This window comes from Erythrolamprus reginae, chromosome 9 (assembly GCF_031021105.1).
Source record: "Erythrolamprus reginae isolate rEryReg1 chromosome 9, rEryReg1.hap1, whole genome shotgun sequence".
Lineage (NCBI taxonomy): Eukaryota > Metazoa > Chordata > Lepidosauria > Squamata > Dipsadidae > Erythrolamprus > Erythrolamprus reginae.
In genome coordinates, this window is record NC_091958.1 from 49,346,933 (window position 1) to 49,373,240 (window position 26,308).

Genomic DNA, 26,308 nt, shown 5'->3' on the forward strand with positions numbered 1-26,308 from the left:
TTCTTCTTCCTCCTCTTCTACTTCTTCTTCCTCCACCTCTTCCTCCTCCTCCTCCCCTTCTTCCTCCTCCTCCTCCTTCTTCCTCTTCTTCTTCCTCTTCCTCCTTTCTTTCTTCTTCTTCTTCCTCCTCCTCTTCTGCTTCTTCTTCCTCCCCTTCTTCCTTCTCCTCCTCCCCTTCTTCCTCCTCCTCCTTCTTCCTCTTCCTCCTTTCTTTCTTTCTTCTTCTTCTTCTTCCTCCTCCCCTTCCTCCTCCTCCTCTTCTTCCTTCTTCCTCTTCTTCCTCTTCCTCCTTTCTTTCTTTCTTTCTTCTTCTTCCTCCTCCTCTTCTACTTCTTCCTCCTCCTCCTCCTCCTTCTTCCTCTTCTTCCTCTTCCTCCTTTCTTTCTTCTTCTTCTTCTTCCTCCTCCTCTTCTACTTCTTCTTCCTCCACCTCTTCCTCCTCCTCCTCCCCTTCTTCTTCTTCCTCCTCCTCCTCCTTCTTCCTCTCCTTCTTCCTCTTCCTCCTTTCTTCTTCTTCTTCCTCCTACTTCTTCTTCCTCCACCTCTTCCTCCTTCTCCTCCCCTTCTTCCTCCTCCTCCTTCTCCTAATCCTCCCCCTCCTTTCTATTTCTTCTCCTTCTCCTCCCTCCCTATTCCTCCCCCTTCTCCATTTTCTCCTTCCTCCTCTCTTCTCTCTTCCTCTATTCAGATCAGTCATGTGCATCTCAGTCATAGTTATCAAAGCAAACAGGACTTTGTCCCATCACGCTTACACCATTCAGCTTCTATCAGTCTTTCCTATTTTTTCCCCTTTAAAAAGCTCTATCCCTATCAGGATGAACAGAGAACAACTAGATGTCTGGGGCAGCTACGGTGCAAAGTCTACTCCGCCAAGTCTTCCCTTCCATTTCTAGAAGCCTGGAAGTCGGTAAGTTTAAGAGAGCATTCTCGATTTGCAGTAACATCCAGGATATTCTTCAAAAGAAGCCCAGAGGTTGTGCTAATTTCTTCCTTGCCCTCAGACCCCGGACATTTGCAGGCATAAATGGAGTAAGATACTATATGGATTTCTCTCAATTCTTCTCAAACTTCCTTTAAAGAAAAGGGACTAGAGGTTAGAGGTTACTTGTGTTTTTCAAACAGAAAGGCATCCAATAATTTAATTTAATTTAATTTAATTTAATTTAATTTAATTTAATTTAATTTAATTTAATTTAATTTAATTTAATTTAATTTAATTTAATTTAATTTAATTTAATTTAATTTAATTTAATTTAATTTAATTTAATTTAATTTAATTTAATTTAATTTAATTTAATTTAATAATTTAATTTAATTTAATTTAATTTAATTTAATTTAATTTAATTTAATTTAATTTAATTTAATTTAATTTAATTTAATTTAATTTAATTTAATTTAATTTAATTTAATTTAATTTAATTTAATTTAATTTAATTTAATTTAATTTAATTTAATTTAATTTAATTTAATTTAATTTAATTTAATTTAATTTTTATTGGATTTGTATGCCGCCCCTCTCCATAGACTCGGAGCGGCTAACAACAGTGGTAAAAACAACATGCGACAATCAAATACTAAAACAGCTAAAAACCCTTATTTTAAAACCAATCATACACACAAACATACCATACATAAATTGTAAAAGCCTAGGGGGAAAGAATATCTCAGTTCCCCCATGCCTGACGACAGAGGTGGGTTTTAAGAAGCTTACGAAAGGCAAGGAGGGTGGGGGCTACTCTAATCTCTGAGGGGAGTTGGTTCCAGAGGGCTGGGGCCGCCACAGAGAAGGCTCTTCCCCTGGGTCCCACCAAACGACATTGTTTAGTTGACAGGACCCAGAGAAGGCCCATTCTGTGGGACCTAATTGGTCGCTGGGATTCGTCCCGGTGCCATGAAGGGCTTTATAGGTCATAACCAACACTTTGAATTGTGACCGGAAACTGATCAGCAACCAATGCAGACAGCGGAGTGTTGGTGTGACATGGGCATATTTAGGGAAGCCCATGATTGCTCTCGCAGCTGCATTCTTAATTTAAGCCTCTCCCTATAATAAGGTCAGCTAAGAGCAGGTGGGAAGATCCTCTTTTCCAGCAACAGAAATCCTAAATTCTAAACATAATCCTATATTTAAATCCTAAATGATTATGTATATGTGAAGTTTGTATATGTGTGTCAAATATTTCAATAAATTCTTTTTCTTAATTTTAAATGCAGCAAGGCCTTAAAGACCCATCTCTGATGACAGGATAGGGGACACTAAGTTTAAAATTTAGTCCAGGTCTACAAATGAATCTATACACACTGCTCAAAAAAAATAAAGGGAACACTCAAAGAACACATCCTAGATCTGAAGGAATGAAATATTCTCATTGAATTCTTTGTTCTGTGCAAAGTGGAATGTGCACAACAGCAGTTGAAATTGATGGTCAATCAGTGTTGCTTCCTAAGTGGACAGTTTGATTTCACAGAAGTTTGATTTACTTGGAGTTATATTCTGTTGTTTAAGTGTTCCCTTTAATTTTTTTGAGCAATATATATGACTGGGTGAATGTGAATGACTGGTTTTAAGAAATTGGGGTTTTAGGATGTTTTTAGATATAGATTTCTAGATGTTGTACTTTTTTTCTTGATGTGAGTCACCCTGAGTCTGAGGGAAGGGAGGCATAGAAATCAAATAAACAAATAAACAAATAAACAAACAAGCAAACAAATAAATATCTCCACAGTATACAGTGGTACCTCTACCTATGAAGTTAATTCGTTCTGTGACCAGGTTCTTAAGTAGAAATGTTTGTAAAAAGAAGCAATTTTTCCCATAGGAATCAATGTAAAAGCAGATAATGCGTGCGATTGGGGAAACCACAGGGAGGGTGGAGGCCCTGTTTCCTCCAAGGAGATTCCTAGAGAGGCCCCATGGAGGCTTCTCACCACCTTTTCCGGCCCTGTTTCCTCCAAGGAGATTCCTAGAGAGGCCCCATGGAAGCTTCTCACCACCTTTTCCGGCCCTGTTTCCTTCCAGGAGATTCCTAGAGAGGCCCCGCGGAGGCTTCTCCCTGTTTCCTTCCAGGAGATTCCTAGAGAGGCCCCGCGGAGGCTTCTCCCTGTCTTTTCCAGCCCTGTTTCCTTCCAGGAGATTCCCAGAGAAGCCCCACAGAAGCTTCTCCCTGTCTTTTTCGGCCCTGTTTACTTCCAAGAGATTCCTAGAGAAGCCCCACGGAGGCTTCTCCCTGTCTTTTCAGGCCCTGTTTTCTCTCAGGAGATTCCTAGAGAGGCCCCACAGAGGCTTCTCCCTGCCTTTTCCAGTTACAGTTTCGGAGGCTCGGGTTTGTAAGTTGGAAATGGTTCTTGAGAAGAGGCAAAAAAATCTTGAACACCTGGTTCTTATCTAGAAAGGTTCGTAAGTAGAGGCATTCTTAGGTAGAAGTACCAATGTACTTTTTTTTTTTTTAATCTAACTTTGAGACGGGAACCAAATTGAAATTTTCTTTGATGTGGACTGTCCCTGACTCTATGTAACAGTTCTTCAATTCAAAGACTTCTTGTCCCTTTGTTCTCCCAGATCCGCCAAGGGACAGGTTTTTTTTCTAATCTAAAAGAAACAAATAGAAAGAAATCCAGATAAACGGGGGGGGGGGGGGGAATGGTTCCCGACAGAGTTTAGAACCGTCCTGTGGGCCAAAGCACCATCTAGTGGCGTCTTTAGGAAACAGCTTGATTTTTGAGCCATTACTCTGAATTTGCAACAGGCTAACTTTGGGTGGCTAAAGGCTGCAGAGAATGAATGTACGGAGAGGGACAAGAGTGGATTCAGGATTCAGATACTGCTGGTTTGTTCAGGGATGTACCACGCGAGCGGCTGCATGTTGAGCCCCACACGCATACTTCATGCATGCTTTAAAAAAGTATTTAAAAAACAGTTCTTCATGAAGAAGAAATACAGTGATACCTCGTCTTACAAACTTAATTGGTTCCAGGACAAGGTTCTTAAGGTGAAAAGTTTGTAAGATGAAACAATGTTTCCCATAGGAATCAATGGAAAAACGATTAATGCGTGCAAGCCCAAAATTCACCCCTTTTGCCAGCCGAAGCGCCCGTTTTTGCACTGCTGGGATTCCCCTGAGGTTCCCCTCCATGGGAAACCCCACCTCCAGACATCTGTGCTTTTGCGATACTGCAGGGGAATCCCAGCATCACAAAAATGAGCACTTTGCTGGCAACGAAAGTCTGGAGGTGGGGTTTCCCAGCGAAGGGAGCATCAGTGAAATCGTAGCATTGCAAAAACACCGAAGTCCTTGAAACCCCACCTCCGGACCTCTGTGTTTTTGCAATGCTGCAATTTTACTGAGTTTCCCCTTGCTGGGAAACCCCACCTCTGGACTTCTGTTGCCAGCGAAGTGCCTGTTTTTGTGCTGCTGGAATTCCCCTGCAGCATCACAAAAACACAGAAGTCCGGTGGTGGGGTTTCCCATGGAGGGGAGCCTCAGGGGAATCTCAGCAGCGCAAAAACGGGTGCTTCGCTGGCAACAGAAGTCCGGAGGTGGGGCATCCCAGTGGCGGCGGTGGGTTTGTAAGGTGAAAATAGTTTGTAAGAAGAGGCAAAAAAATCTTAAACCCCGGGTTTGTATCTCGAAAAGTTTGTATGATGAGGCGTTTGTAAGACGAGGTATCACTGTACTTAGGAAAATTATCAAATGTTCAGAGCTAGATATGATGACAAGGTGGTTAAATAACCAAGAAGAATCTGAATTCTGTAACATTTGGCAGATGGTATATATCTGGTGGGGGAAAAAATGTATAAGGATGTTGAAATATAAAGTCGAAGAGTTAAACTTATTAGAAAGAATAAGCTATGTAGTGATGCTTTATATTAGAATTTATTTCTCTGATTTGATCTAACTTATAATTAATTTTTCCTTTTTGTATGAAGAAGACCTCTACTTTTGAGCGGAGCAACTGTACCTCCTTTTTATGTTATTTGTTCTGTTTTGTTTTCTAATGTTTGTTTGTAATGTCTTGTTTTCGCAAGATAATAAAAATATTTTTTTAAAAACACTTCATGCATGCTTTCAAAAAGTACTTTTAAAAAACTTCTGCGCATGCTCAGAAGCAAAAAAAAACCATGGCGCCACCTTTGGCACAGTCAAGAGAACCGGCTTGGGGGTATGGGAGGCCTGGGTCGCTGCTGGTTCCAGTGACCCAGTCTGCCACGTTACTAACAATTCTAAAGAACTGGTCCGAACCGGTAGGAGAGAGATAAGGACATCCCTATTTCTGGGGAAATTATCTAACAAGAAGCAATTTTTCCCATAGGAATCAATGTAAAAACAAATAATTTGTGCCATTGGGGAAACTACAGGGAGGGTGGAGGCCCTGTTTCCTCCTAAGAGATTCCTAGAGAGGCCCCAGGGAGGCTTCTGCCTGCCTTTTCTGGCCCTGTTTCCTCCCAGGAGATTCCTAGAGAGGCCCCACGGAGGCTTCTGCCTGCCTTTTCCGGCCCTGTTTCCTCCCAGGAAATTCCTAGAGTGGCCCCACGGAGGCTTCTGCCTGCCTTTTCCGGCCCTGTTTCCTCCCAGGAGATTCCTAGAAAGGCCCCACGGAGGCTTCTCCCCACCTTTTCCAGTTACAGTTTCGGAGGCTCGGGTTTGTAAGTAGATAATGGTTCTTGAGAAGAGGCAAAAAAAATTTGAACACCCGGTTTTTATCTAGAAAAGTTCGTAAGTAGAGGCGTTCTTAGGTAGAGGTACCACTGTACGTCTAAGTGCTATTGTTATAAAGGTCTCAGGGCTCCCTTCCCCTTTTCCTTCCCCTTCCCTTCCACACACATTCTCCCCTTTCTTTACTTTCCCTCCCCTTTTTATTTATTTATTTATTATTTATTTATTTATTTATTTTATTATTTAGATTTGTATGCCGCCCCTCTCCATAGACAAAGCCATTGAATGCTGATCTCAAACTGGGGCCATGAAACTCCTAGTCAGGTGCTTTGGCCATGCACGGGCTCCTTGGGTCTTCCTTCACCAAGCAAAGAGACACGTGGCTTCTTTGATCCCCTCGTATTACGAAGCTGTCAATCGGGGCGAGCAGGAAGTGCCCGAGTACTTCAACTTTGCAAGCGACGTGGTGGACAAATGGACCCAAGAGGAAAAGGTGACATTTTTGCATTCCTTTTTGGGGGCAAACGATCACAAGTAGGTAAGGCAGGAAATTATGGTTGGAAATGTAAGGTCCACAGAATGTACTTGGGTTACCAGAATGCCAAAGAGACCCAAGAAGAGGCTTGGGGGGAGGAAATGAGCTTTTATTTGTACAAAGAAGAGCTGGGTAGACGATATCCGAGTCTGCAGAGAGGGGGGCATACAAATCTAATTAATAATAATAATAATAATAATAATAATAATAATAATAATATCATTATCATCATTATCTATCTATCTATCTATCTATCTATCTATCTATCTATCTATCTCTATCTATCTATCTATCTATCTATCTATCTATCTATCTATCTATCTATCTATCTATTTGGAGTTGAAAGGGACCTTACAGGTCATCAAGTTCAACCCCCTGCCTGAGCAGGAAACCCTAGAGCACCCCAGCCAAATGGCAGTGCTATCTCCTCTTGAAAATGTCCAAAGTTGGGGAGTTCACAACCTCTGCTGGCAGGCTGTTCCACTGGTTGATCGCTCTCACCATCAGGAAATTCTTCCTTATCTCCAGGTTGAATCTTTCCTTGGTCAGTTTCCAACCGTTGTTCCTCGTCCGACTCTCTGGTGCCCTGGAAAATAGTGTGTCCCCCTCCTCTCCGTGGCAACCCCTTAAGTATCTGTATACAGCTATCATGTCCCCCCTAGCCCTTCTTTTTACTAGACTATCCATGCCCAGTTCCAGCAACCTTTCCTCATATGGCCTGGTCTCTAGTCCCTTTATCATTTTGGTTGCTCTTTTCTGCACCCTTTCCAGAGTCTCTATATCTCTTTTGAAGTGTGGTGGTGACCAAAACTGGATGCAATACTCCATTATCATTATCATCATCATTATCATTATCATTATCATTATATGCAGTTCTGGAGACCTCACCTACAAAAAGATATGGATAAAATTGAACGGGTCCAAAGACGGGCTACAAAAATGTGGGAGGTCTTAAGCATAAAACCTATCAGGAAAGACTTCATGAACTCAATCTGTCTAGTCTGGAGGACAGAAGGAAAAGGGGGGACATGATCGAAACATTTAAATATGTTAAAGGGTTAAATAGGGTTCAGGAGGGAAGTGTTTTTAATAGGAAAGTGAACCCAAGAACAAGGGGACACAATCTGAGGTTAGTTGGGGGAAAGATCAGAAGCAACGTGAGAAAATGTTATTTTACTGAAAGAGTAGTAGATGCTTGGAACAAACTTCCAGCAGACATGGTTGGTGAATCCACAGAATTTAAACATGCCTGGGATAAACATATATCCATCCTAAGATAAAATACAGGAAATAGTATAAGGGCAGACTAGATGGACCATGAGGTCTTTTTCTGCCCTCAATCTTCTATGTTTCTAATTTTGACTTCTTGAGTTGCCTTCTAGGAGGGAAAGAGAGCTCACAATCCAGCCTTCTGGTGGGTCAACAGTCAGAACAAAGAAGTGAAGTGGAGCTTTGAGGAGCTGGCTTTCTTCTCCCGCAAAGCTGCCAATGTCCTGTCTGGTCCGTGCGGCTTGCAAAAAGGAGACAAAGTTATCATCGTTCTGCCGCGTGTTCCAGAGTGGTGGCTACTCGTTCTGGCTTGTATGAGAACAGGTTAGTAAATGTTATAAGAGCCAAGGTGGCGCAGCAGGTAGAGTGCTGTACTGCAGGCCACTGAAGCTGACTGTAGATAATAATAATAATAATTAATAACAATTTATCAGATTGGTCGGGCAGTAGGAAAAGCAAGTAGGATGCTTGGCTGCAGAGCTAGAGGTATAACAAGCAGGAAGAGGGAGATTGTGATCCCCTTATATAGAGCGCTGGTGAGACCACATTTGGAATACTGTGTTCAGTTCTGGAGACCTCACCTACAAAAAGATATTGACAAAATTGAACGGGTCCAAAGACGGGCTACAAGAATGGTGGAAGGTCTTAAGCATAAAACGTATCAGGAAAGACTTAATGGACTCAATCTGTATAATCTGGAGGACAGAAGGGAAAGGGGGGACATGATCGAAACATTTAAATATGTTAAAGGGTTAAATAAGGTGCAGGAGGGAAGTGTTTTTAATAGGAAAGTGAACACAAGAACAAGGGGACACAATCTGAAGTTAGTTGGGGGAAAGATCAAAAGCAACGTGAGAAAATATTATTGGAACAAACTTCCAGCAGACGTGTTTGGTAAATCCACAGTAACTGAATTTAAACATGCCTGGGATAAACATATATCCATCCTAAGATAAAACACAGGAAATAGTATAAGGGCAGACTAGATGGACCATGAGGTCTTTTTCTGCCGTCAGTCTTCTATGTTTCTATGTTTCTATTTGTATGCTGCCCCTCTCCGAAGACTCGGGGCGACTCACAACAACATAAACAGTGTACAAATCCAATTTTTAAAAAATACAATTTAAAACCCTTATAATAAAATAATCACACAATCCAATCAAACCATACACCAACCTTGACAATTGGGGTGTGTGTTAATTTCCCCATGCCTGGCAGCAAAGATGAGTTTTTAATAACTTACAAAAAGCGAGGAGGGTGGGGGCAGTCCTAATCTCTGGGGGGAGTTGGTTCCAGAGGGCCAGGGCCGCCACAGAGAAGGCTCTTCCCCTGGGTCCCGCCAGATGACATTGTTTAGTCAATGGGACCCGGAGAAGGCCAACTCTGTGGGACCTAATCTGCAAGTCAGATCTGCAGGTCAGCGGTTCAAATCTCATCACCGGCTCAAGGTTGACTCATCCTTCCATCCTTCCAAGGTGGGTAAAATGAGGACCCAAATTGTGGGGGCAATAAGCTGGCCCTGTTTAAAAAACTGCTATTGCTAACATGTTTTAAGCCGCCCTGAGTCTAAGGAGAAGGGCGGCATAAAAATTGAATGAATGAATGGATGGATGGATGGATGAATGAATGAATAAATTAATAAATAAATACCTATTCTCCAAAGCACCTGAGGGTAGAAAAAGAAGCAATGGGTGGAAACCAATCAAGGAGGGAAGCAATTTAGAACTAAGAAGAAATTTCTGACACTTAGAACAATTAATCAGTGGAACAGCCTGCCTCCAGAAGTTGTGAATGCTCCAACACTGGAAGTTTTAAGACGATGTTGGATAACCATTTGTCTGAAGTAGTGTAGGGTTTCCTGCCTAAGCAGGGGGTTGGACTTGAAGACCTCCAAGGAATTATTTGCTTAGCAGAGCGATGGCGTTTCAGGGGGGAAAAACTGTTCTTGTGTCTAGTTGTCTGGGTGTGCAGGTAATTTATGGACTCTTCGTATTGGTTTCTGCGATCGCTTTCTTCCCTACTTCTTTCCTAGGGATTATTTTTATTCCTGGAACGCCTCAGCTAACTGCTAAAGACATTTCCTATAGGATTGAAGCTTCCAAAGCCACATGTATTGTTGTGGCAGATCAGTCTGTTGCTGCAGTGGATTCGATCGTAGCTGAATGCAAGTTTCTGAAAACCAAGCTTGTGGTATCCGGCAGACACAGAGATGGCTGGCTGAACTTCGGTGACTTATTGCAGTAGGTAGCCCAATAAAATGTTAGAACTCCATCACCATCTTCTGGGTTGGAGAATTATTTTTACTGGAAGCCGGTTTGGTCTACTGCAAGGGTCTTCAAACTTGGCAAATTTAAGACCCGTGGACCTCAACTCCCAGAATTCTCCAGCCAGCTATGCTGGCTAGAGAATTTTGGGAGTTGAAGTCCACGGGTCTTAAAGTTGCTAAGTTTGAAGACCTCTGGTCTAGTGGTTAAGGTATCAGGATAAAAAGCGGGAGCCTGGGAGTTCTGGTCCTACCTTAGTCATGAAAGCCAACTGGGGGACTTTGGGCCAATCACAGGAGACTGGGAGTTCTAGTCCCGCCTTAGGCATGAAAGCCAATTGGGGGACTTTGAGTCAATCATCAATTGACTAGGAGTTCTAGTCCTGCCTAGGCATGAAAGCCAATTGGGGGACTTTGGGCCAATCACAGGAGACTAGGAGTTCTAGTCCCGCCTTAGGCATGAAAGCCAATTGGGGGACTTTGAGTCAATCATCAATTGACTAGGAGTTCTAGTCCTGCCTAGGCATGAAAGTCAACTGAGGGATTTTGGGCCAATCACAGGAGACTGGGAGTCCTAGTCCTGCCTTAGGCATGAAAGTCAACTGGGGGACTTTGGATCAATCACCAAAAGATTGGGAGTTCTTGTCCCACCTTAGTCATCTCAAATCACTTCACTGGGTAGTTGTTGTGGGAAGGAATGAGTAACGTGTTTGTCCATTGCCTTGAGTTGTTTATGAAATTAATGAAAGTGGGGTATAAATGAAATAAAAATAAACCAGAAGCAAAGTTGGTTCTTTTAACAAGCAACTGTTCCACATTCCTTCGGTTCTAGACATAAATATCTGCACTGCATCCTTGACTAAGGTGCTCTGAATTTCTTGGAAGAGTGGCTGAGGTGTGGGAAAAGTCCCCCAAATTCCATCCATGAATGCATTGTACATCGCAATCTGCTTCTTTTCCAGAGCAGCCTCGGAGGACCACGATTGTGTCAAGTCGCGAAGTGAAGAGTTAATGCTGATCTACTTTACCAGTGGAAGCACCGGGTCACCCAAAATGGTGGAGCATTGCCATTCCAGTTACGGCATTGGATTTACATCCAGTGGCAGGTTAATATAATGACATGCTTTTAAAGATTATTTGTTGAGTTATTGATTCAGCTGGGCTGGGAGTTCTAGTCCCGCCTTAGGCATGAAAGTCGATTGGGGGACTTTGGGCCAATCACAGGAGACTGGGAGTTCTAGTCCCACCTTAATCATCAAAGCCAATTGGGGGACTTTGGGCCAATCACAGGAGACTGGGAGTTCTAATCCCACCTTAGTCATGAAAGTCAACTGGGGGACTTTTGGCCAATCACCAGGAGACTGGGAGTTCTAGTCCCACCTTTGGCATAAAAGCCAGCTGGGTTACCTTGGGCCTTCTTCTCATCCCAGCTCACTTCACTGGGTTGTTGTGGGAAGGAATGAGCAAAGTTATATTATATTATATTATATTATATTATATTATATTATATTATATTATATTATATTATATTATATTATATTATATTATATTATATTATATTATATTATATTATATTATATTATATTATATTATATTATATTATATTATATTATATTATATTATATTATATTACATTACATTACATTACTATACTATATTATATTATTATGTTATATTATGTTATGTTATATTATATTATATTATATTATATAATATTTGTTAGTACAAGGTACATGGTTGTTAGGGTTTGCCATTGTAAACTCCCTATTGTAGTCTCCTGTACTACCACTTTAAATATTTTGGGCTGGTTCGCCATAAGAGGGCGCCAGTACTCCTTCCCTCAATGATGCTTTATCGCTCATTCACTTTTGCTTTGACTTGAGGGGGGAGTGTACTTGCTTAGTGCTTGTGTTTGCTTAGTGCTTGTTATGGATTGTTTCTGTTTTTTGTATAAATGTAAATAGTACTCATTAAGCATAACTAAGTCTGTGTCTTTTTCTTTGGCTTTACCACACATCCACATTCTGTTAAAATTCTCTGCTCAGTGTATGTCAAAGGTCTCATAGCCTAGCTATACCGAGACATACCAACATTATTATGTTATGTTATGTTATGTTATGTTATGTTATGTTATGTTATGTTATGTTATATTTGTTATATTATATTATATTATATTATATTATATTATATTATATTATATTCTTTCGATCAGGCACTGGATGAACCTGTCTTCTTCGACCATTTTCTGGAATACCTCAGATCCAGGATGGGTAAAAACAGCCTGGAGTAACTTATTTGGCCCATGGATCCATGGGTCATGTGTCTTTGTACACCATCTGCCCCAGTTTGAACCTGCGGTCATCTTAAAGGTAAGCATGCCCATTGATACAGACGCGATCTGGAAGTATAGAGACATCATAGGAAACCAGATGTCCCAAAAGTGCTTTTTCAGGAGGCGACTGGACTTTGAAGATGTTTCACTTCTCATCCAAGAAGGTTCTTCAGTTCTGACAAGACAGTGGGGAATGGAAGGGTTTATATTCTTTGCAGACTGGTCATTTGCATCCTTTTAGAGGCTTGTGGAACCATAAAAAGATGTAAATGACCAGCTGTCTGCAAGGAATATAAACCCTTCCATTCCTCCTTATCTCCTCAGAACTGAAGAAGCTTCTTAGATGAGAAGCGAAATGTCTTCAAAGAAAAAACAAAGTATTTTGTTTGGTTACAAGCGGTGTGCCACAAGGGTCTGTTCTGGCTCCTATTCTTTTTAATATCTTTGTGAGTGACAGGGGAAGGTTTGGTAGGGAAGTTTTGCCTATTTGCCAATGAATCTAAAGTGTGCAATAGGGTTGGTATTCCTGGAGGCGTCTGTAATATGGCAAATGATTTAGCTTTACTAGATAAGTGGTCAAAGCAATGGAAACTGCAGTTCAATGCTTCCAAATGTAAAATAATGCACTTGGGGAAAAGGAATCCTCAATCTGAGTATTGTATTGGCAGTTCAGCGTTAGCAAAAACTTCAGAAGAGAAGGATTTAGGGGTCGTGATTTCTGACAGTCTCAAAATGGGTGAACAGTGCGGGCAGGCGGTAGGGAAAGCAAGTAGAATTCTGGGCTGCATAGCTAGAGGTATAACAAGCAGGAAGAGGGAGATTGTGATCCCCTTATATAGAGCGCTGGTGAGACCACATTTGGAATACTGTGTTCAGTTCTGGAGACCTCACCTACAAAAAGATATGGATAAAATTGAGCGGGTCCAAAGACAGGCTACAAAAATGGTAGAAGGATGCTAAGATTTAGCATGTTGTAGGAACTCAGCCCTGACTCTCTTAAACTTCAGGCCGGGCCATTTCCATCTTACAGAAATCATCTCGATTACGTATTATCTTGCCTTCAGACACATTTTCTTCATGTTGTTTTTCCATATTCCTTTTCTCCATATCTAGACGCTGGCAAAGTATCCAATCACAACTTTATGTACAGCTCCCACTGCATATAGGATGCTGGTTCAGCACAATGCTGCCAGGTATTTACATCTGGAAATTTAATGAAATTGTCTAGAGTTTCTTTGCTCTGTTGCTATGAATTCCTGGGATCTTGGAATCCTAGTGGACAACCATTTAAATATGATCCAGCCGTGTGCAGCAGCTGCCAAAAAAGCCAACACAGTTCTAGGCTGCATAAATAGAGGGATAGAATCAAGATCATGCGAAGTGTTAATACGTCACTTTATAAGGCTGCACCTGGAATATTGCATTCAGTTTTGGTTGCCATGATGTAAAAAAGATATTGAGACTCTAGAAAGAGTGCAGAGAAGGGCAGACAAGATGATTAGGGGACTGTAGGCTAAAACATATGAAGAACGGTTGCAGGAACAGCGTATGTCTAGTTTAATGTCAGGGAAGAGGGAATCAAGCTATTTCCAAAGCACTAGAAGGCAAGACAAGAAGCAATGGGTGGAAACTAAATAAGGAGAGAAGCCATTTAGAACCAAGGAGAAATTTCCTGACAGTTAGAATAATTAATCCGTGGAACAGCTTGCCAAAGTCATGTCACTAACTTATCAATTGCAGAGATTCTCTTAACTGTGACAAGAAAGGTTGCAAAATGGGGCCAAAAGTCACTTAACAAACATCTCATTTGATAGCAGATATGTTGGGCTCAGTTGTCATAAATAGAGTGTTGGGAGAGTTTTGCTCATGCGGAAGTTAACCCACCAAGTAGCCACAGTTAACCACTATACACTGCAGCAGGCTTTCTTGTAAAATATATATTTTACTTTTATTCTTGTCAAAATACTTCCCTAAATAAACTATCACGTTTACATTTAGCCACTATATCAAACTATCCACAATACTATCATATAACTCTTATTACATCCACCACTGCAACCACTAAGCACTAACCACTAACTATAAACTACCCAGCACAAACCACTCTGTAACAAACTACTCTCTACTATAGCAAACCACACCCATGCAAGGGTGTTCCTCCTTATATAGGTTACAGCCAATCAGGTTGCAGTACAATTAGAAAATCCATGATTATGTGCTGATTATGGCTTACATCAGCCTTTCCTATGGTTACAAACCATTTACTTGCATTGTAATATTACTTCAAGTAATAAACTTATTTCTGACATCGAGGACTACCCGTTCTCAGGCTACCTTGAGCTGCTAAGATGACCTCAGATCAATGTACATTTTTCAGGCTGAGTTCTGTTCCTGGTGACGGAGCGACAGGATGGCGATTGATGGCTGTCTTCTTTGGCTAGCAGAAGTCGCATTGCCTTCCAAATGTAGGCAAAATCAACTCCACCGGAGAAAATGTGGATTATTTATTGTCTTTGTTTCTGTCCCAGCTATAAATTCAGAAGCTTGAAGCACTGTATTACTGGTGGAGAACCACTTAATCCTGAAGTGTTTGAGCAATGGAAGACTCAGACTGGATTGGATATCTATGAAGCTTACGGACAAACCGAAACGGTACATGCATTTCAATTAAAGAGAATACCTGTATAGCTCAAGGTTCAACTCAAATTGGTTGTTTGCTTGCAGATGTTTCATTACCCAACTAGGTAACATCATCAATGCTGGCGAGTGTGGCCTGTTTTATATTCAGTGTCTTACCCCATCAGTATTGATGGGGGAGTAGTTTTTTCCTTGGTAGCTCCATAATCAGGGCATTGTTTTCTACTATAGTTTGTCTGGTGTTAATCCCTGCTTATCCAGGTATTGATTAATGTTGTGTTTGGGCCTGGGCCAGCCGTTGCTCCCACAGATGGGAGAGACACGGCACAAAGTGAATGCGAAAGCCTGGCTGACAGCCAGGAAGATGTGGCAGACAGCTAGGAAGATGTGGCAGACAGCCAGGAAGACGTGGTAGACAGCTAGGAAGACGTGGCAGACAGCCAGGAAGATGTGGCAGACAGCCAGGAGGACGAGGCCACTGGGACACAGGATTCAGCAGACAGGCCAGGGGATTTAGCATGCAGTCCCTCAGACAGTCTTTCATCCCTGGGTTCTTCTGCAGATCAATATATTGATCTGCGTAGCCGAAGAGCTATGCAAAGAAGGGATCGCTTTAAGGAGTATTACAAGTCATTATAGGAGCACCTGGGCTGGGTGTGGTTCTTATACTGAGGGCTGGGTGTGGTTCCCTTAATGAGGGCTAAAGGGATAAAAGGGAACAAAGGCCAAGGCAAACTGTGGCTGTTTATCTGTGTTATTTTGTGGTTCCTGCTCTGAAGTTTCTGTTCCGTGCCATTGGAGTTTTCAACCCAGCTTTTTCAGACAAGTGAGAGGTGAAAACTCTGGGACTTGCTGTTTGCTCCAAAGATTCAAAAGGACTCCTGAAACGTCTTTGCTCATTCCAGGTTGTCTTTGTTTGTTTTTTCCTGTGTTTTGGTATGCAGCTGAAGTAAGCCTTGCATTGTTTTCGAACACTACGAACTGTTTTGAGTAACCCTTTTTTGTTTATTTAATACAAGTTTGATTAGCAGAGCACGTGTGTGTTTGATTTCTTTTCCTTGGACTGTTACGCATTGCCTGAGCCAGTCAGGCAGAACAATTACTAGAGAGAAAGTACAATATTTTCCTCTTAGGACCTTTTATTATTATTATTATTATTATTATTATTATTATTATTATTATTAATGTTGTTTTTATTTGGTTTTTTTAAACAACAAAAAAGACAAACAACATAAAAAGCAACATGCAGCAGAAACATCAGACTAAAAGACATACCGTATTTACAAATACATTTATGTTTCTTTGTTTTCTCCATTTTTAAAAAAAATGCAATTATCCTATTCCTTTCTTACCATCCAGCCAATTATAGAATTACCCCACACAGTATAGTATTCTTTTTCCTGTTTATTCTGTAACTCTAATGTAAGTTTACTCCGTTTTGCGCATTCTAATATTTTCCTAATTACCAGATCTTCGAATGGTACGTTTTCTTTTTTGCAATTTTGAACAAACACCAGTCGAGCCGAAGTTAGTATACGAACCATTAAATAGTAATTAGCCTTTTCTTTTTTGGGTCAGCCCTACAAGCCAACTACCAGCCACAAAGAGCACCAAGGGCTCCACAATAGATTCCTTTTCATTTCCCCAAACGTTGGGTCTGATCCGAACTCCTCATTTTCATCATGGTCCTGACAGGTTGCCTCTCACCTTCTTCTCTCTTGCAGGTAGCAATCTGTGCGAATGTCCAAGGAATGAAAATTAAGCCTGGCTCATTGGGAAAAGCATCTCCACCTTATGACGTCCAGGTAAGAAGGACCAATTTTCACTATTCAGTACAATACATAGAAGACTGACGGCAGAAAAAGACCTCATGGTCCATCTAGTCTGCCCTTATACTATTTCCTGTACTTTTATCTTAGGATGGATATATGTTTATGCCAGGCATGTTTAAATTCAGTTACTGTGGATTTACCAACCACGTCTGCTGGAAGTTGTTCCAAGGATCTACTACTCTTTCAGTAAAATAATATTTTCTCATGTTGCTTTTGATCTTTCCCCCAACTAACTTCAGATTGTGTCCCCTTGTTCTTGTGTTCACTTTCCTATTAAAAACACTTCCCTCCTGAACCATATTTGACCCTTTGACATATTTAAATGTTTCGATCATGTCCCCCCTTTTCCTTCTGTCCTCCAGACTATACAGATTGAGTCCATTAAGTCTTTCCTGATACATTTTATGCTTAAGACCTTCCACCATTCTTGTAGCCCGTCTTTGGACCCGTTCAATTTTGTCAATATCTTTTTGTAGGTGAGCTTTCTAGAACTGAACACAGTACACTGTATTCCAAATGTGGTCTCACCAGCGCTCTATATAGCGGGATCACAATCTCCCTCTTCCTGCTTGTTATACCTCTAGCTATGCAGCCAAGCATTCCACTTGCTTTTCCTACCGCCTGATTGCACTGTTCACTCATTTTGAGACTGTCAGAAATCACTACCCCAAATCCTTCTCTTCTGAAGTTTTTGCTAACACAGAACTGCCAATACAATACTCAGATTGAGGATTCCTTTTCCCCAAGTGCATTATTTTACATCTGGAAACATTAAACTGCAGTTTCCATTGCTTTGACCATTTATCTAGTAATAGATAAATACAATTTTTAAATACAGTACAATTTTTAAACGAAGATTGTATTGCTATGTTGTGGATAATTATATCACAGTCTTTATGCTTTTTTTTTTTTAGTTTACGCTGGTCACATCCAAAATATACTGTGCAGGTACATTAGTTGGGTAGCGAAACAACTTACAATCACAATTGGGGCCAGAATTTCTGTTCCCAAGTAAAACGGATGATGCACAATTTTACAACCTTTTTTCTCCAGGCTGTTATTGTTAATCTAATCACTGCAGTTGTTAACTGAACCATGTGGTCCTTAAGTGAACCCAGCTTCCTCCATTGACTTTGCTTTTTGGAAATCAGTTGGGAAGATCTCAAATGGCATATTGGTTGATTGATTGATTTGATTTTTTAGGCCGCCCTTCTCCTTAGACTCAGTACACCCTCTGATGCTACAGAGTTACACATTCTACATACATTTTCAAGCTTTAAGGGTCAATGTATCAAACCCGAGCATAATTAATCACTAATTAAGAGCCTGACTGGCGCAGTGGGTAGAGTGCTAAATCTGCAGGTCAACGGTTCAAATCTCATCACCGGCTCAAGGTTAACTCAGCCTTCCATCCTTCCGAGGTGGAGCAATAGCCTAGTTCTGTTAAAAAAGTGCTATTGCTAACATGTTGTAAGCCGCCCTGAGTCTAAGGAGAAGGGCAGCATTAAAAAAATAGAATGAATAAATAAATAATTTTCAATCAGTTTGATTGTCTACAGTTGACCTCTCCCTGTTCTAAGAGGTTTGTAAGGGGCGTGCGTAAGCGCACCATTGTCTGGAACCCATACCACATCTTCAGACATCATCAACACCCTTGAAAACATCCAAAGATATTTCACCAGAAGAGTCCTTCACTCCTCCACTCGAAACAGAATACCCTACGAAAATCGACTAACAATCCTGGGCCTAGAAAGCTTAGAACTAAAACACGATTTAAGTATTGCCCACAAGATCATATGCTGCAACGTCCTACCGGTCAATGACTACTTCAGCTTCAACTGCAACAACACAAGAGCACGCAACAGATTCAAACTTAATATTAACCACTCCAAACTTGACTGTAAAAAAAATATGACTTTAACAATCGAGTTGTCGAAGCGTGGAACTCATTACCAGACTCAATAGTGTCAACCCCTAAGCCCCAACATTTCTCCCTTAGACTATCCACGATTGACCTCTCCAGGTTCCTAAGAGGTCAGTAAGGGGCGTACATAAGTGCACTAGTGTGCCTTTCATCCCCTGTCCAATTGTCTTTCCTTTATCTCAGATATCATATATATTTTCTTCCTTTCATATATCTTCTGCTCTATTTTTACATATTATCTTTATATATATTACTTCATGTCTATTCTCTTCCATATGTATTGTGTATTGGACAAAGGAATAAATAAAAAATAAAAATAAAAATCTGTAATTTCAATTTATCAAGCCTGATCATCGGCTTCCCAAGCTATGCCCATGTTACACCAACACTCCGCAGTCTGCATTGGTTACCGATCAATTTCCGGTCACAATTCAAAGTGTTGGTTATGACCTATAAAGCCCTTCATGGCATCGGACCAGAATATCTCCGGGACCGCCTTCTGCCGCACGAATCCCAGCGACCGGTTAGGTCCCACAGAGTTGGCCTTCTCCGGGTCCCGTCGACTAAGCAATGTCGTTTGGCGGGGTCCAGAAGAAGAGCCTTCTCTGTGGCGGCCCCGACCCTCTGGAACCAGCTCCCTCCAGATATCAGAGTTGCCCCCACCCTCCTTGCCTTTCGCAAGCTCCTTAAAACCCACCTCTGTCGTCAGGCATGGGGGAATTGAGACTTTCCCTCCCCTCTAGGCTTATAAAATTTATACATGGTATGCTTGTATGTATGAGTGGTTCTTTAAATTGGGGTTTTTTAGATTGTTTTAATATTAGATTTGTTTACATTGTCTTTTTATATTGTTGTTAGCCGCCCCGAGTCTTCGGAGAGGGGCGGCATACAAATCTAATAAATACAAATACAATAGAAATACAAATAAATACAAATACAATACAATACAAATACAAATGCTGCAACCCAACAGGACCGACACAGACTTCAGAGGATAATCAGAATTGCAGAAAAAGCAATTGCTGCCAACCTGCCTTCCATTGAGGACCTGTATACTGCACGAGTCAAAAAGAGGGCGGGTAAAATATTTACTGACCCCTCGCATCCTGGACACAAATTGTTTCAACTCCTACCCTCAAAACGTCGCTACAGAGTACTGCACACCAAGACAACTAGACACAAGAACAGTTTTTTCCCGAACGCCATCACTCTACTAAACAAATAATTCCCTCAAAACTGTCAGACTTTCTACTAAATCTGCACTTCTATTCTACTAGTTTTTCTCATCATTCCTATCACCCATTTCCTCCCATGTTGACTGTATGACTGTAACTTGTTGCGTATATCCTAAGATTTTTATTAATATTGCTTCTTCATTGCTTATTTGACCCCTATGACAATCATTAAGTGTTGTACCACATGATTCTTGACAAATGCATATTTTATTTTATGTACGTTGAGAGCATCTGCACCAAGACAAATTCCTTGTGTGTCCAATCACACTTGGCCAATAAAAATTCTATTCTATTCTATTCTATTCTATTCTAGTTTTGTAGCGAAGCACAGGTATCTAGCTACTAATATATCATAGTTCTACACCACCTGACTTGCCTAAGAGATGCTTTCCATTTATTTCTGAAGGTAGTTGATGATGAAGGAACTATCCAGCCCCCCGGGAAAGAAGGAGACGTGGCTATCAGAATCAAACCTAAACGACCGTTCTGTCTTTTCTTGAAGTACACAGTAAGTATGATTTTTTTTTAAAAGTACAAATCAGTAAATGGGATTAGCATACATTTATTCCAGAGCAGGACAAGAAATAATGGGTGGAAATTTATGACAGAGAAAACCAACCTAGAACTAAGGAGAAATTTTCTGACAGTGAGAACAACTGATTAGTCAAAGGGCTCGACTCAGTTCTTTTTCTAAAAAAATATTTTTATTTGTTTTTTTTTTTAAAGCAATGTGCAACAGAACCATCAAACAGTTACAGTTTACAGTTACTTTTCTGTCTCTTCGGTTTCTCCATTTTTCTTTGATTTTACAGTTATTTTATTCCTTTCTTTCCATCAATCCAATTATAAAATTTATAATTGGTGGGCTGGTGTCCAGCCGGTGGGCCTGTACAAACCACCCTCCCTGGCGCTATGTCATTCTGTTTAGGCTCATTTTGAAACTGTATTTATCTTAGGATGGATATATGTTTATCCCGGGCATGTTTAAATTCAGTTAGTGTGGATTTACCCACCATGTCTGCTGGAAGTTTGTTCCAAGCATCTACTACTCTTTCAGTAAAATAATATTTTCTCACGTTGCTTCTGATCTTTCCCCCAACTAACCTCAGATGGTGCCCCCTTGTTCTTGGGTTCACTTTCCTAATAAAAACACTTCCCTCCTGAACCTTATTTAACATATTTAAATGTTTCGATCATGTCCTCCCTTTCCCTTCTGTCCTCCAGACCAGTGTTTCCCAACCTTGGCAACTTAAAGACATCTGGACTTCAACTCCCAGAATTCCCCAGCCAGCATTTGCTGGCTGGGGAATTCTGGGAGTTAAAGTCCAAATATCTTCAAGTTCCCAAGGTTGGGAAACCCTGCTCCAGACTATACAGATTGAGTTCATTAAGTTTTTCCTGATAAGTTTTATGCTTAAGACCTTCCACCATTTTTGTAGTCCGTCTTTCAAAAATCCCTAGAAGTGTCGTCCGCATAACTGGAAGGCATTGAAATGTTGTGTTGTGGACTCGTAGTTGATTATTTCCAGGACAACCCAGAAAAAACAGCAGCCACCGAACGGGGAGATTTTTATATCACCGGAGACAGAGCGCTCAAAGATGAAGAAGGCTATTTTTGGTTTGTTGGGCGGGCAGACGACGTCATCAATTCTTCTGGGTAGGTTTTATTTTTCTACAACGGGGTTGGTGTCTTTCCTTTGTCATTCGCAGGAGATTGTTAAAAACAACATCTGTTTTAGGTACCGTATCGGCCCTTTTGAAGTGGAGAGCGCTTTGATGGAGCACCCAGCAGTGGTCGAATCCGCTGTTGTCAGTAGCCCAGATCCTATCAGAGGGGAGGTAAGCGAGGCCCTAATGCCATAAATTATCCAATACAAGAGAATATCTGTAGCTCGGGGTCAAAATATGGGGTCCTTGGCGCCCTCTGAACTTGGTTGTTTTCTTACAGACATTTCATTCCCAAACAAGGTAGCATCATCAGTGCTAGAGGGAGGAGGAGGAGAAGGGAGGAAGAAGAGGATGAAGACGACAATGATGATTGTGGGGTCTTTAGTGCTCTCTGAGCTTAGTTGTTTTCTGGCAGATGTTTCATTACCAAACAAGGTAGCATCATCAGTATTGAGGGAGGAAGAGGAGGAGAAAGAGGAAGAGAAAGAGGAGGAGAAAGAGGAGGAAGAGAAAGAGGAGGAGGAAGAGGAGGAGGAGGAGAAAGAGGAGGAGGAGGAGAAAGAGGAGGAGGAGAAAGAGGAGGAGGAGAAAGAGGAGGAGGAGGAAGAGGAGGAGGAGGAAGAGAAAGAGCAGGAGGAGGAGGAAAAATAGGAGGAGGAGGAGGAGGAGAAAGAGGAGGAGGAAGAGAAAGAGGAGGAGGAGGAGAAAGAGGAGGAGGAGGAGGAGGAGGAAAAAGACTACGGGATCCTTGGCTCTCTGTAAGCTTGGTTACTCCATGGAGTAACTTTACAACCCGTTTCTCAAGGTATTCACTGCCAGGTGTGCTTGTGCCCATACAGGTGGTCAAAGCGTTTATCGTCTTGTCTCCTGCTTTTCTATCCCACGATCCAGAGGCCTTAATCCAAGAACTCCAGGACCACGTGAAAAAATCAACAGCTCCCTATAAATATCCCAGGAAGGCAAGTTGGGGCGGGAAAGTGGCAAAAAACTAACAACGATTCAACTTTGCAAACAGAGAACCGTTTAGCTCTGGGTTGATGAGTTGAAATTTGGTGGCTTTGGAAAATGCAGTATGGGGAGAGATGTCCACAGGATACGGCGTCAGCCCTTCCAGGTAGACTTGTTCGGTCGGGCTCTCTGGTAGACTCCTCCCAAAAATTCACAGGTACAAATTTCAGACACACACACGTTTGAAAATTCAAAACAATGTTCTTTATCATGAAAATTCACTTAAACCAAGCCCTCTTTTGGTATAGCAAAGAGCACTCGTCTCCAAACAAACTGGTAATTTGTACCAGTCCCTTATCAGTTCTGTGATACTTAGCTTGCAGCTGTGAGGCAATTCACAGTCCTTCTTCTTTCACAAAGTGAAACACACTTTGCTCTGGTTTAGTTTGAAAGCGGGGAAAAACCAGCACACAAAAGGTCAAAGTCAGCAAAGCAGGCATGAAACACAATGATCAGATAATCCTCCACAATGGCCAAACCCACAGGCTGCTCTTTATAGCAGCCTCACTAATCACCACAGCCCCACCCAATCACAGGTGGCCTCATTTTCTTTGATAATAATCTCTCAGTTGTTGCTGCCTATGCATCGCTCTCCGCATGCGTGGCTGTATCATTAACTCTTGTTCTGAATCCAAGGAGGAGCTAGATAATTGATCTCCTCCTGAGCTGTCTGCCACACTCTCCTCCTCCCTGTCACTCATGTCTTCTTGGTCAGAGGAGCCTTCATCATCAGATTCCACTGGGGACAAAACAGTCCTTGGGGCAGGAGCTGGGCCAGAGCTATCCACAACATAGACTAGACTAGGATGCCCATTGTGCAGGGGTGAAATGTTCCCAGTTCGCTTGTGCCTGTTGGTTGTCAGAGAGCCAGTCGCGAAGGCAGCCTCTCTGCATGGGGCTACCTTTGAAGAGTGTTTGGAAACTGCAAATTGTGCAGAACGCAGCCGTGCGAGCGGCTATGAGCCTCTCCAAGTACGCCCATGTTTCTCCAACACTCCGTGCCCTGTGCAAGCTCCTGCAGCATAGGATTATATAACTCTATAGGGTTGTCGAATCAGGGGTGGGCTGCTGCCCAGATGAGGGGGGGATGTAGTGGGGTAACGAAAATGGAGCTCCACCCCAGAGCCCCCAATTTGCACTGAAAGATCTTGAAAGAAACTGCAGGGCATCCTGCATAAGCCACAGCCACAGTGTGGTAATAAAAAATTTAGTAGCCCTTCACTGGGTTCAGTATACAGGTTATGGGATCCAAGAGCCTGATTTATAAGCGAAAGGACCCTTTTGCAATCTAGCTGTTGTGGTTAGCTCTGGCCCTGCTCCTGCCCCAAGGACTGTGGATGTGGGGGAGACATCCACATGCTGCAGGACTGTTTTGCCCCCCCGGTGGAGTCTGCTGATGAAGGCTCCTCTGACCAAGAAGACATGAGTGACAGGGAGGAGGAGAGTGTGGCCGACAGCTCAGAAGGAGATCAATTATCTAGCTCCTCCTTGGATTCAGAACAAGAGTTAATGATACAGCCACGCATGCAGAGAGCGATGCATAGGCAGCAACAACTGAGAGATTATTATCAAAGAAAATGAGGCCACCTGTGGTTGGGTGGGGCTGTGGTCATTAGTGAGGCTGCTATAAATAGCAGCCTGTGGGTTTGGCCAGGAGGATTATCTGATCGTTGTGTTTCGTGACTGCTTTGCTGACTTTGACCTTTTGTGTTCTGATTTTTCCCCGCTTTGAAACTAAACCAGAGCAAAGTGTGTTTCACTTTGTGAAAGAAGAAGGACTGTGAATTGCCTCACAGCTGCAAGCTAAGTTTCACAGAACTGATAAGGGATTTGTACAAATTACCAGTTTGTTTGGAGAACAGTGCTCTTTGCTATACCAAAAGAGGGCTTAGTTTAAGGGAATTTTCATTATAAAAGAACATTGTTTTGAATTTTCAAACGTGTGTGTGTGTCTGAAATTTGTGCCTGTGAATTTTTGGGAGAAGTCTATCAGAGAGCCCGACAGAACACTAGCCATATGTCTAAATTGGTAATTGAATATGCAATCGAGTTGAGCATGAATGAGCAATGAATGTAGGCTGATCCTTGGCAGGGTTTACCTAAGTAATTTCCCTTTGCCTTCTTTATTTTAGTTTTTATATTTTATTTTATTGCATTTTTATTTCCTTGCCAAGCCAACCACCTTGTGATTTGCAGGTTCCCCCTCCCTCCAAAATTCACTTGAGTTCAGCGCTGCCACGAAGGGGCAAAAAGAAATATATATTTTTTCGTTTCGTTTTTAATCTTCCCAAACAGATAGAATTTATCCAAGAGATTCCCAAAACGGTAGCTGGAAAAATTCAACGGAATGTCTTGCGGAATCAAGAATGGAGCAAAATCAAGTAGCGACTCAACCTTCCCTAATAAAACGTTTTCCCCATTCTCTGCAGTCCTCTTTTCATTTGGTCTATTATTCAAAGATAAATTGATTCCAAGCTCAAAGGTTTTCAGATTTGGGGTCCTTGGTGAGTGGCATTCGAAAGACTGAGCTGTTCTTATAATTGCAGATTGAAATGGAAAGAGATATTTCACCAGAAGAGCCCTTCATTCCTCCACTCGAAACAGAATATCCTAGGAAAATAGACTAACAATCCTAGGTCTAGAAAGCCTAGAACTATGTCGCCTAAAACATGATTTAAGTCAGTGATTTTCAACCTTTTTTGAGCCACGGCACATTTTTTACATTTACAAAACCCTGGGGCACATTGAGGGGGGCGGTGGTAAAAAAAGTTTGGACAAATTTTTTTTCTCTCTTCCTCCCTTTTGCTCTATTTCTCTCTCCCTCCTTCTTTCTCTACCTTCCTTTTTTCTCTCTCTCTCCATCCCTCTTTCTTTCTCTCTTCCTTCCTTCCTTCCTCTTTTTTGCTCTCTTTCTCCCTCCCTCCCTCCCTCCCTGTCTTTCTCTCCCACCTTCCCTCCCTCTCTTTCTTTCTCTTTATCTCTTGATCTCTCCCTTGCTTTCTTTCTCTCTCATTTTCTTTCTTTCTTTCTCTCTCTTTCTTTCTCTCTTTCTTTCTTTCTCTTTCTTTCTTTCTCATTTTCTTTTTCTCTCTCTTTCTTTCTCTCTTGTTTTCTTTTTGTCTCTTGCTTGCTTGCTTGCTTGCTCTCTCTCTCTCTTGCTTTCTCTCTTTCTCTCTGTTGCTTTCTCTCTCTCTCTTTCTCTCTTGCTTTCTTTCTCTCTCTCTCTCTCTTGTTTTCTTTCTCTCTCTGAGCTTCGCGGCACACCTGACTATGTCTCACGGCACACTGGTTGAAAAACACTGATTTAACTATAGCCCACAAGATCATATGCTGCAACGTCCTACCGGTCAATGACTACTTCAGCTTCAACCGCAACAACACAAGAGCACGCAACAGATTCAAACTTAATACGAACCGCTCCAAACTTGACTGTAAAAAATATGACTTTAACAATAGAGTTGTCGAAGCATGGAACTCATTACCGGACTCAATAGTGTCAACCCCTAACCCCCAACATTTCTCCCTTAGACTCTCCACGATTGACCTCTCCAGGTTCCTAAGAGGCCAGTAAGGGGTGTACATAAGTGCACTGGTGTGCCTATCGTCCCCTGTCCAATTGTCTTTCTTTATCCCTTTTATCATATATATTCTCTCCTTCCCATCTACTTCTCTTCTTTTTACTTCCTATCTTTATATATATTACTTAATGTCTATTCTCTTTCATATGTATTGTATATTGGACAAAGAATAAATAAATAAAATAAAATAAGTCTGAAGCCATCATTGTTTAGTTAGAGACTTTGGTCTGCCACAAGTAGAATAGTACTGTGGGAATTGGGGAGGGGTGGTTGCATGAGAGGGAAAAGATACTAGCTACAACAAATTATTTCCAGAGATTCAAGGTCATCCTTTGTTCAGCACCAGCCGGAAGTACAGAGGAAGATCGTGGA

General features: G+C 41.7%; 1 protein-coding gene across 2 annotated transcripts; it reads left to right on the top strand.

Annotated features, from left to right (window-relative positions):
* The first annotated feature begins 771 nt into the window (after positions 1 to 771).
* LOC139172248 (acyl-coenzyme A synthetase ACSM4, mitochondrial-like) lies at positions 772 to 24,777 on the top strand. Of its 2 annotated transcripts, none has more exons than XM_070761178.1 (14): positions 772 to 907; positions 5,903 to 6,148; positions 7,573 to 7,783; positions 9,492 to 9,699; positions 10,685 to 10,828; positions 11,935 to 12,091; positions 13,168 to 13,247; positions 14,583 to 14,706; positions 16,416 to 16,496; positions 20,089 to 20,190; positions 21,212 to 21,339; positions 21,422 to 21,521; positions 22,190 to 22,309; positions 24,654 to 24,777. In XM_070761178.1, the coding sequence occupies exons 2-14, from the start codon at positions 5,963 to 5,965 to the stop codon at positions 24,741 to 24,743; spliced, it is 1,731 nt and encodes a 576-aa protein (XP_070617279.1). In that variant the 5' UTR covers positions 772 to 907; positions 5,903 to 5,962; the 3' UTR covers positions 24,744 to 24,777. The 2 variants fall into 2 exon arrangements, with proteins under 2 accessions (XP_070617279.1, XP_070617280.1); XM_070761179.1 differs by having other exon boundaries at positions 790 to 911; positions 5,928 to 6,148.
* The last annotated feature ends 1,531 nt before the right edge of the window (positions 24,778 to 26,308 follow it).